Source organism: Macaca nemestrina, chromosome X (assembly GCF_043159975.1).
Source record: "Macaca nemestrina isolate mMacNem1 chromosome X, mMacNem.hap1, whole genome shotgun sequence".
NCBI classification, from domain to species: Eukaryota; Metazoa; Chordata; class Mammalia; order Primates; family Cercopithecidae; genus Macaca; species Macaca nemestrina.
This window is the reverse complement of record NC_092145.1, coordinates 68,200,396-68,219,866: the sequence shown is the minus strand read 5'-3', so window position 1 is coordinate 68,219,866 and position 19,471 is coordinate 68,200,396. Positions and strand designations below refer to the sequence as shown.

The 19,471-nt window shown below is 34.8% G+C and overlaps 1 protein-coding gene across 7 annotated transcripts in view; it reads left to right on the top strand.

The window, feature by feature from the left end:
• Positions 1-19,471, top strand: part of LOC105488007 (dachshund family transcription factor 2) — a 692,336-nt gene that overhangs the window by 358,578 nt on the left and 314,287 nt on the right. For all 7 annotated transcript variants that reach the window (XM_071088393.1, XM_071088394.1, XM_071088389.1 and 4 more), the window contains one exon: positions 18,089-18,201. In XM_071088393.1, coding sequence (XP_070944494.1) covers positions 18,089-18,201 — 113 coding nt within the window. The remainder of the gene's footprint in view (positions 1-18,088; positions 18,202-19,471) is intronic.

Genomic DNA, 19,471 nt, shown 5'->3' with positions numbered 1-19,471 from the left:
GCAGTTAAACCCCTGTGATTGCAAGACAGAAAATAATTTAACAAAGTTACAGGAAGATGTAGCTGTGACATTTTATGTATATGGAGCAACCCTTTAGCAAATGAAGGAAGGTTTCAGGGAATGGCTTTTAAAAACTTATTTGTTTTTAAGGACTGCTGTTGATTTATAATTGCTTCTAAATGAGACGTTTTCCTTTCTGGGTCAACGTTTAGAACTCACTAATAGATAATGAGTGCCTACTATAAGCCCAGCCCAGCACTCTTTTTTCTCAGCATCAAAGGTGGATGTAAGTAAGTGTAAAGATAAGGGCTTACTCGAAGAAATTGAAATACAGTTGGGAAAAAGAAAGATTAATTAAATTTTTAAATATGGGAGTTGCATGAGAATATCCAATAAGGATGTAAGAAATGCCACAACGTGGATGAGTGCAATGAGCAAATAAAATGTCTAACTTCAGAGCTATGATTGGACACCTAACTCCTAACCTTGAAATCTCATCAATATATTTAATCTTGTATTTTTTTGGTATAAACTATTATGCATAATTCTTTTCCACCACTGAGTCAACAAGTGGTACCTTAGTCTTCTTTCATGTCATCTTGTCTTCTTCAGAGACTCTTGTTTTATGTCAATGACATGAAACTTAATAACCAAAATTATCAATTGTAATAATGCACCAGTATTTACAGATATGAGTACCATATAAATATTCAAAATGGGCATTGCCCAATAGAAATATAATGTGGGTCACAAATGTTACACGTAATTTCAATATTTCTAGTGGCCGCATTTAAAAAGTAAAAAGAAACAGGTGAAATTAATTTTAACAAGTTTCGTTTAACCCAGTATAGCCAAAATATCATTGCAAAACATAATAACATAAAATATTACTGAGATAGTATGCATTATTTTTATTTATTTATTTATTTATTTATTTATTTATTTTGGAGACCGAGTCTCGCTGTCACCCAGGCAGAAGTGCAGTGGTGCAATCTCGGCTCTCTGCACCCTCTGCCTACCGGGTTCAAGTGATTCTCCTGCCTCAGCCTCCCGAGTAGCTAGGACTACAGGCGCCCACCACCACGCCTGGCTAATATATATATATATTTTTTTAGTACAGACGGTGTTTCACCATATTGACCAGGTTGGTCTCAAGCTCCTGACCTTCTGATCCACCCGCCTCGGCCTGCCAAAGTGCTGTGCTGGGATTACAGGCATGAGCCACTGCTCCCAGCCTTTTTTTTTTTTTTTTTTCCCTAAGACTTCAAAATCCAGTGTGTATTTTACAATTGCACATCACAATTTAGATTCACCACATTTCAAGTGCTCAATAGCCACATGAGGCTAATGGTTACCTTATTGGGCAGCAAAACTGTGGACTCAAACAGGCAAATACGAATTCAAGCTATGTGGCCTGACACAGTGGCTCAAGTCTGTAATACCAACACTTTGAGAGGCCAAGGCAGGAAGATCACTCGGGGCCAGTAGTTCAAGACCAGCCTAGGCAACATAGTGAGATCCCATCTCTAAAAAAGAAAATACAAAAATTAGCTTGGTGTGGTGGTCCATGACTGTAATCTTAGCTACTTGGGAGACTAAGGAAGAAGGATGAATCCCTCAAGTCAGCCCAAGAGTTTGAGGCTGCATTGAGCTATGATTGTTCATACCACTGCACTGTAGCTTTGGTAAAAAAAAAAAAAAAAAATTCAAGTTCAAGCTGTGACCTTGTGCAAGCTATTTAACCTGCCTTTGCTTCATGTTTCTTTTCTAAAAAATGGAACAGTAGTACCTAAGATGTTACAATAGATACAATAATAGTACCTAAGATGTAAGTACTCTCGTTGTTCCCTTTTTTAGAAAATGGAATGATTGAGGATTAAATTAAGTGATTATGTATAAAGGCTCAGAACAGTGTTTGGCACATAATAAGTGTGAAGTGCTTATTATCTTTACTTTACATTATGTAATATAAAACAAGGCATATTTTAATATATAGGTAAATTCCTATATTTTGTTTATAACTATTATTATCGTTGATTTTTAAAATGAAAAACAATTTGAATGAAAGAAGTGAATCATTTATCTAAATTAGAAATGTAATAAACTATTTCTTTATGCATAAACCCATCCTCAGAAATATAATAAACTAATTCTTTAATGCATAAATCCATCCTCACTAAACAAGCAAATAAAATTAAGTGACCATAGATTTAGCATATGGCTGAAGAGTAATATTTGCAAATATTTTACATCACAGGTAGATGATTTATAAGAACATTGACAGTTATATTCCTGGCATAGATGCATTATTAGCACGTTAATGTTTTGGAAAGGCATTCTGTTTCTGCACATCATGTTGTCTGTACCTTCCAATGTGAAAACATACTTGCTGTGAATCATTCCTCAGAATTGTTCTTGCTTAGGAAGCCAGCAGTTACTGAGGAGTCATCTTTGACTTTATGTTTTCACTTTGGATTTTTAAATTTAAGTAAATCTTTCAAAGAATACTACTTGGCTTATAGTTATGAATTGCCATAAATTTTAATGAAATATCAAATTATGTAAAGATGACCTAAACCATTTTACTCATATGCCAGTATTTTCTCTTCAGTACTTGAATATTTAATTTTTGCCTGCCTGTTGAATAGCATTTCTCTCAAAAGTGTATGATCTTCTATTCTGATTTAAGTAAAATAAGTTTTGTCTTTGTTGCTCTTAATCTAGAATATTTTGATTTACATATTACTTTAAAATATTGTTTCTGGTTATAGAAGCTGATTACTTAGCTGCTTTGTGTTTCTTTTACCCGTGTACTTGGAGACCTATAAAAATAATCAGCATTTTAAATATTTTCATCATATCAAAAGTTATATCTGGCAACATTGTACATTAGCTACCAACATATGCATGAGTACTTTACTTATTTGGAGATTTCCTGCTCACGTTATAATAAAAACACCTTTGGATTTGAAGCTGTCTACCTTAAATGGAAATAAGAAAATTGTTGCTTGAAGTGCAGCTGGTTTAGCATGCTATTCATTGACATTTCTGGACAGGTAACATACAGAAAGAGAATTCCTGATAATGTAGGAAGGTAAATGGCAGAACTGAGACTCCTAAGGGATGAGAGTTGCTATTGAGTTCCCATAAACCATTCCAATCATTCCAATTGGTATTCCCACCCACAACAGAAAAGACAGGAAAAACTGATCAGTATGGAGGCAAGTGAAAGATTCCATGGTATTATCACAAAAATCCTGTAATATTAAACCATAAGGCATAGAGGAGGTCTTTTAGCCTAATATCTTCAGCTTATAATTATAGAGGGATGATATTCAGAGGGGTTAGATAATTTTCCCAAGATCACAGATATAATAATGCGACTCCCAAATCTATTGTAACACTCTCATGCATCTATGCTCATTTTCACAACTGCTAAATGTTAAGAAAAATGGCTTTCTACATGTTTTGGTACATAAACATGTTTTTCATAGTTAAATTTTGCCAAAACCAGATACATTATCATGTCTTCCTTCATGATTTTTCATAGAAAATGTAATGGTTTTATCTTCAATTACATAAAAAAATGAAAATGACAAACTCAAAAAGAATTATTTGATTTAGAAAGTATTACCACAATGCTTTCCTTTCAGACAATCATGTGCTGGTAAATGTTTAACAACTGGCTGGGGGTAGAGCGGGAAGGGGTGGGATGGAGCCGTGATAGGATTTGCTGATTTCTGTGGTGTGAATACTGCCACCATGGCCAGTTTCAAGCGACCAACATGAGTTCCTCAATATGAAGTTGGGAATTGATGCACACAGTTGGTGCTTGCAAGTGGGCACAAGCTGGTTTAATCCATCACTGTTTTCAGAGCACAAACAACAAACTTGAGGTCCAATTTGGGATCTTTTTTTAAATCTCGGTTGAATCTTGATTTTCAGTTTCTATACATATATGTGTACTCATACATTTGACCCCTGAATTTTATGTTTTTGCCTACATTCTCTTTTAACCTAATATACACTGCTTTGGTAATCGATCACTATTTCTTCACATATTAAAGGCATTTGAATTATAACATCTAGTTCATAGGAGGATGTAAACCCTAACCTTAATCAGTGCATTTCAGGGAACAAGAGCAAAACGAAAGAGAAGGAATTTCCTAACAATTCATACATAGTGAGATTTGAGAAAAATCTCCATGCCTTTGCCTTTGACTTTAGGTTCTAAATAATATAATATACTTCCCTAAGGAACATCTTCTGTCTATATCCCACACTCCTACTCACTCCTTCAAGAAGTAAAACTGTAAAAAATAATGTCGTTTAAAGTAGAATCTTGAAAAATAAACAGTAAGCTTCCAGTGTAATGTTTCAGAGGACAGAAAGATCTTGTATTCATTGCAATTTATCTGGACCACAATTTACTTAAGACTTTCTGTGATCCTCTTGAAGGTGATTAATCACCAATTTTAGAGCACCAACAATTGCACAATATTAATGTTTAATTAGCAAAAGGGAAGCACCTGGAGTGTGGAGGAAGTGACTCTAAGATTAGACTATATGCTTTCAGGTTATAACAAAAGACAAATTTAATGACCATACTATTTATCCTTAGGTAAAATATAGTTGATAAGTTGTTAGATAGCCTCAACTCAAGGAAAGTACAAAGAGTAAGAAACCTTTTGCATACTTATTTCATTGCCGACGTTTTACCAATAAATACCAATGGGGCATATTTGTGAGCTTTCCTATCCTTCCAACACAAAAGCAGGCAGATTGTGCTTGGAATGATGAGACAGATCTATGACACCATCAGTTTGATGTGTCATGCTTTGCACTTGACATGTTGCTTCTCACCAAAATAAATTAATTAGTCTTCCCCCACCTAATTCTCTTCTTCATCAGTCTTCTTGTATTCAAATGGAAAAGATTATTCTAAATGCTTGCTTAACACCTTTCCTTTGCTGCCTCTTTTATATTCATAATTATCCTTTTACAAAAGTATAAAAAGATTTAAAATGATTATTCTTGGCAGGAGGCCCAAGGTGAAATCCTGTTGTATTTAATGTGTAAATTATAATGTGTGCAGTTTTGAAGAAGGGTTTTGGTGAAATGCTCATGAAACTGCTAAAATTTAAAGGAAACTGTCAAAGAGTTTACACTCTTTCGTAGCTAATATTAATTGAAAACATCTCATAATATGTTATATCTGAAGGGTAAATGGATAGTTTAAGTTAAACACAGCCATTAACTTTCTGGAAGACAGGAATATAAAGGATTACAATAGCCTCTCAGCAAGAGTTTAGGAAAATGCAAAACCCCTTCCTTTCCTCAGTTACTTTGCAGCGTATTTGAAATGATTAATTTTCCTGTGAAAATTAAGATAATTAAAGAATTGAGAATTAAGGAGAAACTGTGTTACCTGGCTGACCTTGCTAACAACTGACCTTGCTTCCCCACTTTTCCAACTGAACTGGTGTATGGCTTTTCTGACCAAATGCATTTGAAGCAAATACAATCCTTTCATCTAAATAGGAAACTAAAGTTAAACATTTTTTAGTTTTTATATCCTGCCAATTTTCAAAAAATCTCCTTTTCTAAATTTAGATTGTAAAAATATTCAGTGTGCTTGTCTCCTGTTGTACTAATTAACAGGTGGTAACCCTGCCACCTGTTAATTTTGGTATTTTAAACCAGGTAAAGCGGGGTTGATGAAAAAAATCAGTATATTTGGATCTTATTTCTACCTCCAAAACTCCAGAGAAAACTCACAAAAGTGCTTACAATAGCTCAGTACAAAGTATCCTTCCTTCCTTCCTTCCTTCCTTCCTTCCTTCCTTCCTTCCTTCCTTCCTTCCTTCCTTCCTTCCTTCCTTCTTTCCTTCCTTCCTTTGTACCAAGAACTATGTTAGACACAATCAAGGAGTACTTACACGATAAGATACAATCCCTACTAACAATAAACTTAAGAGTCTAGACAAGTAGCTATATTTAATTTAATTTAATTTAATTTTTTACAACAAGCAGAGTGGGACAAACTTCTCACTTTACCATGGTGCTGACATTAAATAATTTAAATTGATAAAATGTCTAAAAGGATGAAAGTACTGTGCACCTGCAGGAAATGCCTGGAGCTGGAAAGGGTGTTAGTGTGAAGGTTATCACAAGTTCTCTCATGAAGTGGAGGTTTCATTGTTTAGTCTATCTACCCCATTGATGAACTTCAATGGCCAAAAATATTTTAGAACTTTAAATCTTCAGAGGTTTTCACCTTGAGAAATATTATTTATTCTGCAAAAAGAGAAACAATCAACAGTTTTTTTTTTCTACTGAAGATTGGCTTTTAAATTCTACTTAATAGGAACATGTTCATTGAATTTGTCTTAGAAAAAGTCTTCACTGATGACTACTTTTCATTTCAGGATATAAAGGTGTATTTTTATCTCCTCTTGCCTTCAGGGCATGTTATTTAATAGCGTATTTGTGATCTTCTAGCCTGTTGTGCCAAAAAATAGCATACCCTCAAAGCAGAAAATAGATAATTCCCAGAAGGAAAAAGTCCAAAGACAACAAATACATACACCGAGCTTGTCCAACCCACAGCCCGGGGGCCACATGTGGCCAGGACAGCTTTGAAAGTGATCCAACACAAATTCGTACACTTTCTTAAAGCATTATGATATTTATTTTATTTTATTTTATTTTTTTAACTCATCAGCAATCGTTAGTGTTAGTGTATTTTATGTGTAGCCCAAGTCAATTCTTCCAAGTGGCTGAGGGAAACCAAAAGATTGGACACCCCTGACATACACTAGGGGATTCTGTCGCAGAAGTTATTTTCTAAAACAGGAATTATAGTAATACTAATAAGAGCAATGGTCTAAAGTCATGGTACAAAATAAAAGCAAAAACACACAATATATACATAATCTCATTTCTCATTTATAAATACAATCCCCTCATGTAAATTTCAAAGAGGTTTTTAATATGTTTTCTATTCTCTTTCCTTACCCATATTTGAGGATAAATGTTGTGGTTTTAGGCATTAAACTGTGAATGTAAGTGTGTTCTACACAGTGAACACATTTACTGACAGTAACAATATGGTTTTACAGTTTGAGCTGTGTCAGGGCATTTTTCTAACCCTGAACAGAACTGATCGCTAAACTGTGGGTTTAGTCATCAGGACAATACCCATCCTATCCTTATAGGCCTGTACATCTGAACAGGATTTGAATCTAAAGTTAACTAATGTATAAACTACTGGAATTTGATTTCATGCGTATTTTTGTATTAGAAGTCAGCTTTTAGTTACTTGGAATACATTGCCCTTTTTACAACATTGTCTTGCTGCTAGGTAGGAACTATATATTCAAATTATCATTAATAGTATCAAAGGGACTCTCGCATTACATGGAGATCCACAATGGTCATGGCCACTGTTGATTTCATTTAGCTTCAGAAAATTGCAAAACATTCCATGGTGAGTCAAAAGTACTCATAATGGGATGTAAAAAAGCAGAATCTTAAATAAGCAAATGATATTGTTTTATTCTTTCTATGTTTAAACAAAAGATATGTTAGAGGTCTGGGGGGAAATATAATTTTAGGAAAAGGTTCTCTTTTATAGAAAGGGTTTATTTATATTGAGTCACTGGAAGCTAGAAGGAAATAGGAAAATAATCTTTGTCAGCTGTTGGATCTTGGTAGGTTTATTTACTTAAAATAGTGAGAGAAAAGGAGATTTTAACAAATTGGGTAACTGAAAGTGATACTGCTGTTGACTAGGAAAAGTTAAAAAAGGGGAAAATATAACTTCAGAGACATCCCTATAAAAACATTATCAAAGTAATTGTAGAGTGCTAGCACTACTATATCAGATGACTATTCATTTAAATTGGAAAATTTTTGCTCAAAGATGTTGAGCAAAAAAAAAAAATGTTGGTTGTTTCGTTTTTTCCTTTTGTACATTATTACATTATGAAGAATTTTAGAGAGAGGAGCTGTCAATTCCTCAGAATTCTTTGAGTCAAATCATTTTGGTACCAAATAGCAGATGAAACTAAAGCATAGAGAGGTAGAGTTTCTCAGGGTCACAAACTGAATCAATGGCATAGGTAAATTCAAGCACTGTTTTTGAGTCCACAGTTTATTTCTGGTTTGTTGTATTGTGCTACCTCCTGGAAACTATAATTTAGAAAGAAAAATGACTTTTTAGGTATATTAGTCTGTATCCAGTTTCCTGGAATGAATTGTCTTAAGAGATACTTGTGATATTTGAATCTACCCAAATTTACCTGACTTCAAGTTTGAAGTGAGGGAGGGAAAAAAATAGATCTTATTTATTTATTTATTTTAAAATTTCCATAAAATACACAAAACATAAAATGTAACATCTTAACTATTTTTAAGTGTATCGTTCATTTGTGTTAACAATATTCACCTGGAAATTTTCTTCTTATGATATCTAATTGCTCAGGAGCATTTCCACTGCCATGGCAACTTTGAAGATCTTCATGAGTGTTTATTAAAGTCTAGCAATTTATCCATAATAATACCATAAAGAACGACAAAGAAAATTATGATTTACTTCTCTATTTCCCAGTCAACTGCTATGATCTATTCTGTCCTTGATGAAAATCGTCTTTATTAGTTTGAAAAAGGAAGAGGTGTGGGGCAAAGATTTTGGGGGGAGAAATGCCTTACAAATGTTTTCCTGTCAAAGTAAGGAATGGGGAAGGGAAAACAATGAGAAACAAATCTGCATATAAACATGAAAATACATTGCAGTTATATTAAGAATAATTACAGTTGTGAAATTAAAATGCAAAGCTTGAACTCCTTAATCCTGCCTTAGAAGTAAGGATATCTCAAGATGTAAATTAAGTGTGTGTTATAGATGTAGGAGATAGTTGAGAGAGTTGGTAGTTCTAGTATTCAGGTGAGGGAAGTTTTACAATTCATAAACTTCATGATGTATCCCTCTAGATTTTTTTTTCTTTGACATTCAAAATGATTTCAGTGGAAAATGTAAATCTATTAGTAACTGCAAACATAGCAATAATACTGTCTTATAATTGTATATAACTTTGAAAGAACTGTGGTAAAATACATATAACATAAAATGTATCTTCTTAACTATTTTTAATTGTACAGCTCGGTAGTGTTAACTATATTCACATTGTTGTGCAACAGACCACGGGAACTTTTTCATCTTGCAAAAGTGAAATTCTATACTCATTGAACAACAGCTCCCCATCTTCCCCTCTTTTCAACTCTTGGCAACTACATTCTTACTTTTTGTTTCCATGAATTTGACTACTTTAGATACTTCATGTAAGTGAAATCATACGGTATTTGTGTTGTTGTGACTTCACTATTTCACTTAGCATGATGTCCAAAAGTTTCGTCTATCTTGTAGCATGCATCAGGATTCCCTTCCTTTTTAAGTTGTTTAGCCCTTTTAACCTTGAAACCGATATTCAGATATATTGACTAATTACACACATGTATCAGTTGGAGAAAATGCTATGGCATTATGCATAAACTGTGTGTTTTATTTATTTATTTTTCAATTTTCCGTAGGACCAATCCTGCAACTTAATATAACTTAAAATAGAAATTAAAACAGACAGATAGAAAGTGAAACTATGAAGTATCTTTTGAAGTTAATGAATCGTCTGCATTTGACCTGAACTATAGCATGGTAATAATGATCGAATTCATAATTATTAAGTTTACATCTCTAATCCTAATGTGGTAAAAAAAAACTTCTATAGTAGTGATGTGATTTGCCTGAGGTCACACAGCTCAATATGGCAAAACTAGTATATTAGATTTCTCTTGCTATACAACCAATTGTGATGGACAGCAACTGAAAATAGCACCCATTTATTATCTTGCAGTTCTTTATGTTAGAAGTCTGGATGGGCTTGACTGTGTTTTCTTCTAGAGTCTTACAAGGCTGAAATCAACGTGGTAGTGAGGCTGGGCTCATATTGGAAGCTCTGGGGGCAATAACTGGCTCAAAAGCTCATTGAAATTTTTGGCAGAATTTAATTCATTATGATTGTAGGGCTTATATTGCTGTTTCCTTACTGGCTGTCAGTACAGGGCTACGTTTGGCTTACTGAAGTCATTTGCATTCCTTGTTGTGGCCCCTTCCATCTTCAAACCAGTAGTGGTATGTTCTTTGTTTTTCTTTCCACTTTATTTATTTATTATTTTTGAGACAGTATTTTGCTCTCTCACCCAGGCTGGAGTGCAGTGGCACGATCATAGCTCATTGCCACCTCAAACTCCTAGGCTTAAGTGATCCTTCTGCCTCAGTCTCCTGAGTAGCAAGGACTACAGGTGTGTGCCATGATGCTCAGCTAATGTTTTAATTTTTTGTAGAGATGGCTGTCTTGCTACGTTGCGCAGGCTGGTCTCAAACTCCTGGCCTCAAGTGATCCTCCTGCTTCAGCCTCCCAAAGTGCTGGGATTACAGGCATGAACCACCAGACCTGGCTCTCCTCTCCACTTTCAAAGGGCTCACATGATTAGATTGGCTCACCTGGATAATCTCATTTTTTATTAACTCAGAGTCAACTGATTCATTATTTTAATCACATTGGCAGAATTTCTTTTACTGTATAATGTAACGTAATCTTGGGCATGATAGCTCATGATAGTCACAATTCTATTAAGTAGGGCTGGAAATCTTGTCATGGAGACAATTTTGGAATTCTACCTACTGCAACTGGGATTAGAACTCAGATTTCACTTTAAGTGCTTTCCACTGCACTACCTTGAATATCTACGATTGTTCAAGGTACTTTTATTTTAAGATTAGTTGCTAATATTTATCCATGAAGAGCAAAAGTTTAAAAGGAGTTTAAGTCAGCAATGAAACTAGCTTCTGAGTTTATTGATTGAATGTGTGCTTCCAGACTATATCACTATCCATAGAGACTAATGCAGGCAGGTTAATAGTGATCAGCTTTCTGATGGCCCTGCTCAAGTTCCTAAGATATACTAAATTGTAATATTAACACCATGCTGCTGCATTTTCTGATTGCCATTCAAACTTGAAATGCTAACTGTTGAGGTTATCATGGAATTATAGACTGACAATATTACAGTCTACAGGCTGATGGTTACTGATGAGACTTCATTTATGGGCATGGAAAACATTATTTTGGCTAGTTGCAATAGTATCCTTCTTGCTGGTATTAACATGTCCTTTGCAATAACCATTAAAGAAAGTCTATTTGATGACACAAAGGAAAAGTCAGTGACCTTTAAAAAAAAAAAAAGCAGCGGCAGCAAATTACACAGAAGCCTTCCCAAGGCAGTGGAGCTTAACAAAACATGGCCCCAGGAAACCTAATACCTTGAGATGTTTCTTCTGTGGTCAAATACTATGGTTAGCATGTAGTAAATTCACTAGTTTAGCTGGAATGGCGGACTCATTTAAGTAGTAATTGGAGAAAAGGCAAGAAAGAAATATTGGAGCAGGTTACCAGACTACAGCATTTTGACTTTGTTTTGTATGCGAGTCAGAAATATTGAAGGTTCTGGAGCAAAATATGACATAATGAAAGGGATATTTCAGCAAAATTCATTGCAGTTTATTTAGAATGGATTGGAACACAGTGAAGCAACCTGGGATGAAGGCTTGAATGAGAGTGTCAGAAGTAAAAAAAATGGAGAGAAGTGAAATATTGCAACACATATTATAACGGAACAAAAATACTGAAGACTCTAAATGAAAGGAGAGGACAAGGAGAGAAGTTTATAGTTTTGGCAACTGAGAGCGTTCCTATATTTCTGATAGAACAGAAGAAGATTGGAAAGTGGGATCTGAGGGAAGAATATGCAGAATGTAAGGCGCCAGTGGAATGTGTCCAAATGTGAATGTTAATTTCTTATCCATTAGTCAGAAGTTTTCCACAGTGATGCTTTGTAAACTCAAGAATAACTTTGTTTTACAAATATTGTGTCTGACAGTGATATGATACACAATAGAATAGAAAATATTTATTTAATTTGATTCACTCTAAGATTTACTAAGGTGCGGCTGGGCGAAGTGACTCTTGCCTATAATCCCAGCATTTTGGGAGGCCAGGGAAGGCAGATCACTTGAGGCCAGGAGTTTGAGACCAGCCTGGCCAACATGACAAAACTCCATCTCTACTAAAAATACAAAAAATTAGTCAGGCGCGGTGGGGCACGCCTATAGTCCCAGTTACTTGGGAGGCTGAGACACAAGAATCGCTTGAACCAGGGAGGCAGAGGTTGCAGTGGGCTGAGATTGCACCACTGCACTCCTGCCTGGGTGACAGAGTGAGACTCTGTCTCAAAAAAAAAAAAAAAAAAAAAAGATTTACTAAGGTGCATTGATCCTACTGAAGTTAACAGTACTTACACAAGTAGAAAGAGAAAAGGTTGCTAATAATTCAAGTCATACGCTAGCATTTATGTTATAAAATCATTGTTAATTATATGAAGGTCTTTATCAGAATTCAGTGAATTTAGGACAAAAAGTAAACTTGTGTAAAGGTGCTAACACCAGATTTAGAGCACATTTCATTTAAATAGGGAACAGAGTCAAGTAAATGAAGTATAAAATAGCTTCACAGTTATACTTCCTATCAAGTGTGTAGTCAACCTATAAATTGTATATGCCATCAGATTTCTTTTGTTTTTGAAGGAAAAGAAACAGAAATTCAGTATTAGTGAGAGAAAGAAGCATCACCATTCTAAAACACAGCTATAAATAATTCAATTTATTATAATTATAAGATTAATACATAAACATGGGTCATTCTACATGAGCCTTAACATTTTAACGCATAACCCATTGACAAGTGGAGGTTTTCCTTCATTCCCCTCAACAATCTTATGTTAATTTCCATAATTTGCCTGATACTAATGAAATGCTGGTGTTGATGCTCAATATATCTACGCTTAAGTTTGGAATATGCGTATAAGATCTGAAAAGGGTAGAAAATGCTAATAGAATCTAAATGATCTTCCCTCTGGTGTTTTTTTAAATTCTTTGTATTGATCACGCCTAAAGACATGATGAGCCATACTTTAAGTTCCCATGAACCAAGAGCTGATTGATGCCCAGTTTAACATAAGCACCATTTTATGAGAGTTACCATAGTGATCAGGTTCCAGTTATCAGCTTGAACAATTTAATATATGATTAATGTTAATTGCCCATTTTGCATGGATGACTTCTTCCTGGTTGCTGAATTGGTTGCTGCTGCCTTTGATCTAGTTGGAAATTCAATCCAGTGCAATAGTTAGGCAAGTGATCTGTTTGCCAGCACAGAAAAGATAGATTCAGGTTGCTGTGAGGTCAGAGTTTGTTTCTCTTCATAAACACTGGAAGGTCAGGTAGAGTTTAGCTACCACTGGCATCCTTGAAATGTTGTAATAAATGTCAGACCTAAGAGATTATTATTAATCCACACAGCAATTGGAAGTCTTACTGTTCTGGCAAAATAAAGAGATTCTTATTTAATATAACATGCACATCGAAACTCAGAGCAGCACTCTCATCGTCAGGTAAACAACACCTTCAAAGCTAATGTCATTTTTGGTTTTCTGGCTTCTAATGTACACTAAACAGTGACACATTCAGGGACCATCTCAAGGGATTTTAAATATCAGTGATAACTCTGAAAAGTAAATCCCAGGTCATTGGTAATGGCTTTCACTTCAGGAATTCAATTGCAGTGGTTTTTACAAGGTGCTGCTAATACCACCCTTAACTACCACTATATTCTCAGCAATTTTCACAGACTGTCCTGGGATGTTATAAATGTTTCTTTAAGAAGCAGGAAGACAAGCTTTCATTGAAGGGATGACATAACCTGTGATTCCTTATTAAATCAAGGACTGCTCATATGATTTATATTAAATATCTTTAAGGCTTATGATATCATTAATTAATTAACTGGATTTTTTCTTTGGAACAACAAAAATCACTCATCTTACTCAGTTGCTTACTCCTTGATTCACAAATAGCTGATGACATGAAATAAAAATAAATTCAACAGTCAAATTGAATAATCTTAATGAACGATGTATGAGCTACTTTGTCTATTGCTCAACTTGGAATAGATATATCACAGAATGTATCGTATCTTATTGACACTAGAAGACCTGCTGAAATTCTCTCTTAGGGAATTGCCAATTTTACAAATTTGTAAACTTCAAGGTAATTCTCTGATGGTAATCCACTTCAACTGCAGAAATATGAAGTACTGTTAATATATATTTTAATTTGGTTTATTCTTCAATCTCAGGAATCTGGGTGAGTATTTCATTTCTTCTAAAGAAGTTTACAAAATGAAGGGGAAATCATTTGAAGATAAATTATGTTAAAGGATGACCTGGGCCCAGAGAAATTATGATTATTTGGTGTAATGTCCCTTTAAATAACCTATAAATATTACACTGAATGTGAATTCTATAAAGTTGAATCTCTCCAAGTTTTAGCTGAGCTATTTAATAAGTTTGACTATTTTATGGGGTTGTTTGCCTTGTACCATAACAACTTTCCTTTACAGTGCACATGAGTGATATATTGGCAGAGCCCTTTGGATGGGAACTTTGTAAAAAGGCCTGTTTTATTTTACAGACTTCAAATAATCTTGTAATTAAACTGAAAACAAATAATTGCCAAGAAACAATTATCATTCAATTAAAGAGTAATTACATGGTTATTCGTGCCCTGTAAAATAAAACATTACTAAGATCAGTAATGCAATCAACATTTTAGTAGAAGCAGGATGCTAAAATGATGGACCTTTCAACCTATGCTGATTAAATTGTCATCCAAATAACAGTTACCTAGTTAAACCACCACATGTTTATTTGCCTTGATTAATTTGTGAATATCTGCCTGATGCTAATACAGCTCTTAAAGATAAGAAGTATGGCAATATCATATATCAAGAAAGATCCTTCCCAACTTTTTACAGAGTCCTCCACAATCTTTCATCATGTTGTCAGGCTCGTGTTCTTTAAAATGAAATGCAAGAATGTCTAGGAATGTCTTACTATGGAGAATCAGTAGGTGTAATAATCAGAATAAAGCTATCTTATATTTGTATGTAGGTATATTGACTATAAAGCACTTTCACAAACTTCATTCCAATTAATTTACTCTCTGAGCCCAAGTCTTTGTTCCAAAAATAAAAATAAAGAAATCTGAATGTGATATTTGATGACTGATAAATGTAAACAACTTTGGAAGCAGGTATCTCACAACCATACTCACTAAAGGGTCAATCAGAAATTTTAAATAACAGGGCAAACACACATCTCTATAACTAGATCACAAGCTCCTGAAAGGCAAAACCTGTTCTAGGTTCTCACAATATATCAATGAAAAAAATAAAACCAAAATCTTTGCCCTCGTTGAGGTTACATTTTACCCTCTGTGTCACTGATACCTAGCATTATACCACACACACGCTTAATAGGTACCTAGCGCATGTTTGTTTAGTAGACGACTGAATAAGTGATATCGTTACTGCATATGTGTGACTGCAGGGGCCTTTATTCCTTAAGAAGATCTTGAAGCTTGTAGGGCTTCTAAGTGAATAAGACAATGGGATCTATCCATAGCCTTCTTTACCGTTGTACACAGATTTGAAGTGATCATGTTTTGAAGCTGCTATAGTTATTGTGAAGCTCAATATTTAAAAAAAATTATATTATGAATAAATGAAATTGGCACTCTGTTCTTGTGGTCAAAGAGACCAGAGTAATTGAAGGAATATTTGGAAACTGTACAAACAGTGAAAGATTGTTTCCTATGTATGTTAATTAATTGATTTAATTAACTTTTTGCTGGACCTTACTTTCTACTAGAAACCATGAGAATTGTTCAGGATACAGTAACAAACAAAATCAGACATGTATGCTGTCTTAATGGAGCTTAGATTCTAGTTGGGGAGACTCACAATTAATCAGACCAACAGCATAAAATTATGAACTGAGATAAAAGTTAGGATGGAGAATATGGTCCTCCTGGAGTTTATAACATACGGAATAGATAGTACCAAGCCATTTGTGAAATAAACTGTGAAACCATTTGTTTTTCAAATCTTCACATTTAAGGTAGAACTACTAGACTAAGAGGCCTCTAATGCTTCCCAAGCCTGGGTCAGATTATTGGAAAAGAGTTGCTTCAGATAGAGAGAACTGACCCGGAAATTTGGAACAGAACTAGTTAAACCTTACGGCTTTCAAAGTGTGCTGTTAACTGCTGGCAGTCATATGACTCATGACGTGGAAGTAGAGGGAGCATCAGGCTGCTTAGTTCTGGAGGCAGCCTGTCTGAAACTGTTCATGAGAATGAGATAGCACTGAGATGTTTACAGCGGAAAAATACAAAGAATAATCAGGTGTGTTTAAATAAAGTTAGTAGGCTTGAGTTCTGACAAATAGAAGGAAACAAAAAAGTACTTAGAAAGTATAAATTTGATGAAGTTTATTCAATAACATAATGTGCCTTTCTCTGATGCTTGGATATACTCCGATGAACATTTTTCAGTGATATTGGGATCCTTTAGGACATTTGAAATACATAGGATATTTCTGCTTTCAGCATTCCTTAAAAGAGTCAGAAAGCCATAAAATAGGGCAAAGGCAAACACGTTAAAAAACTGAATTAAAGAAAATAAATTATGGCCCAGAATCAAGTAGAAAGAAGCAGAGGAGAGTCCATTTATAAAATTGAAACATTAAATGAGAAAAACAGAATCTTTTGTGCTAGATTGATATATAATATTGATGTACAATGGAAGAAAATAACACTAGCACAGTGTATGAAAAATGAACTGGGTAATGATACCTCCGTGTAAGGTTGCTAGAAGTTGTTTTTCATTTAAAAGCAGAGTTTGTCTTACATTGATGGAGCATTTTGCTATTGCAAAGTTGATAGAGTGAGGTTTAACTTAAATTTCTTTGTAAACCAAAAGTCATTTTGGGGTATGTTCTCTATCTGGACCTCATACACTTTTGCTGCTGAAGTTATTTAATATAGTATTTTGTAGTATTTTGTCAAAACTCGTATCATTCAGCTTTGTAAACTGCATTTCTACTAAAAGGCAACAGCAATATCTTAGGCAACATTAGAAAGTAATATTTGAAATATATTGGGTGACTCGAGAATAACTTGATCCTAATGTTCTATGACTTACAAGTCTCTTCATGTAGTGACAGCTTTAAAATGATATTTTCAGTACCCTAATTCTATTACGGTACAAGATGGAGGCAACAGATACTGACTGTTTATTTCATTATGTTATGAATTAGCATTTGCAATTACAGTTTCTGAACTGTTCATGGGTGAAGAATGTACAAATGCAATGGGTTAGGTTAATGTTATAAGTTTATCATCAACTCATTAGTTAAAAACACCAATCAATCCAAGAGAAAAGACAGCCTAGATTGCAAAGGTGGCAGGTTTTGTTAGTGTAGCCACTCCAAGAGAGAGAGAACTGCTTGTTATACAGCTTGGTTTAAAAACTACATAGGAAAACAAAACCTACTGAGGGTGGTAACCCTTTTTTCCTCATGGGCTCCCAGCAGCTGTGGAAATGCTAATAAACATCAGCTTTTATTCTACATCTCTCAGCTCTTTACCATTCACCTCTGGCATGCTGGGCAGAGACTTAATCACTTCACATTCTATGTAATCTTAATTCTGTGAGTCACTATCTCAGATCTGAGAAGCATTTATTAATACTTCAGATCAAGTGTAGCTTTAAAAGCAGGGGTAACTCAGGGTTTCTCACACAACAGGTAAGCTGTGTTGCAAAGTGCTGGCCTGTAAATGGAATCTAAACTAAAATTGATGCCTTATGGCACTGATGTTTGCCATAACAATAGTGGGGAATTTAGTGGAAAGTAAAGAATAGGTCTCTTAGTAATCCACGAAAATAGTCTTTAATGTAAAATTCTATCACTTTTGGCAATTAAACAAGATTTAAAAGGTAAATGCTGCAAGTGATGGTATTCTCAAAAAGAGTACATTTTTTAACCTTATCTATATTTGTCTGTTTTTCAACAGTTCAAGACCTGGCAGGCCCCCTAAGCGTTCTTTGGGAGTGTTGCAGGAAAATGCCCGCCTTCTACCCCATGCAGTCCCAGGCCTCTTATCGCCAGGACTTATCACTCCGACAGGTAATAAAATCCATCTGATGATCAGCCATGTCTCTTCGTACTGCCCAGCATTTGAAATAAACCAATATTGATCTAACTGCCTTGTCCTTCAGAGCTTTTGAAGCTCTATTAGAGGTTACATTATTGAATTTTTAAAGTGTTCATGAAAACAAGTTTTGTTACTTGAGCGACAAATCAAATGGATGTGATTTTAAAAATTGTCATATCCTTGCAGAAAATCCCTTTCAAGGCCTTATTGTTTGTATGTGTGTATATGTTTCTGTGCTAGGGACAGGAATAGAGGCACTGGCCAAAACAGCATCATCTTGAAACCTCCCATAGGGGGCAGCACTCCTGCATACTTAGGTCTCAGTAATATTCTTTTAGTTTCCAGGGGTTCTGGGCATCCATGCATGTTGTCCAAGTTATTACTCTAGGTTAAAAAGTAGACCTAAAATGCATCCTTGGTATAGGAGCCTTATGATTAGAGAAGAAGGTGCAGATGGCCATTGTCCTGAACGATGTCTTAGTGTCTTTCATTGAACACTGTGAAAAACTGGTAAAATTCCAATGTCATAAATTAGCATTGAACTTTGTTGAGTCTCTAAAAAAGTACATAAGAGTACACAAAAACATTTAAAAATAAGCTTAACATTTCTATAATTGAATCTTTAAAAATCATGAAAGCTATTACAACATAGAAAATGAATTTAATAACAATGATATCTTTATATACAAAGATATGAACATTTATAAAGCGTCTGTTGTGTTCTGGGTACTCATTTCTAGGCATTGTAAAAATATATGAGTAGTGGTCCTTGCCACACTAGATTTGGGGAGAAAGGAATGTAAATTAATAATTGCATTAAAGTGTGATAGAGGCCAAAATACAAGCACATACAAGGTTCTATAATATCGCATAAGTGGAAGCAGTTAAATCAATTTGGCAAGTTGGGTAATACTCAATAAGATGGAAACATTGGAGCTGTATTTTGTAGACTGAGCATTGGATGGATGGAGAATCAGTGGAAGAATATTCCAAGCAGATAGAAAAGTACAGATGGATGAGAAAAAGCCTAGCGTGTTATGGGGAGTAGTAGTTAAGTTGAAGAGACTGGAGCAGAGCTTTAAGGTAGAAGGCTTATAGGTGATGTGGTTGGAATAGAAAGGGAGGGAAAGGCCAGCTTTGTGAAACCAGTTTTTGATTTACCATGTTAAGCAATTTAAGTTTTTCCCTTTAAACCAGTGGTTTCCAGAGTGTCTTTCAGGACTTTCCTTACTGGCTGACATA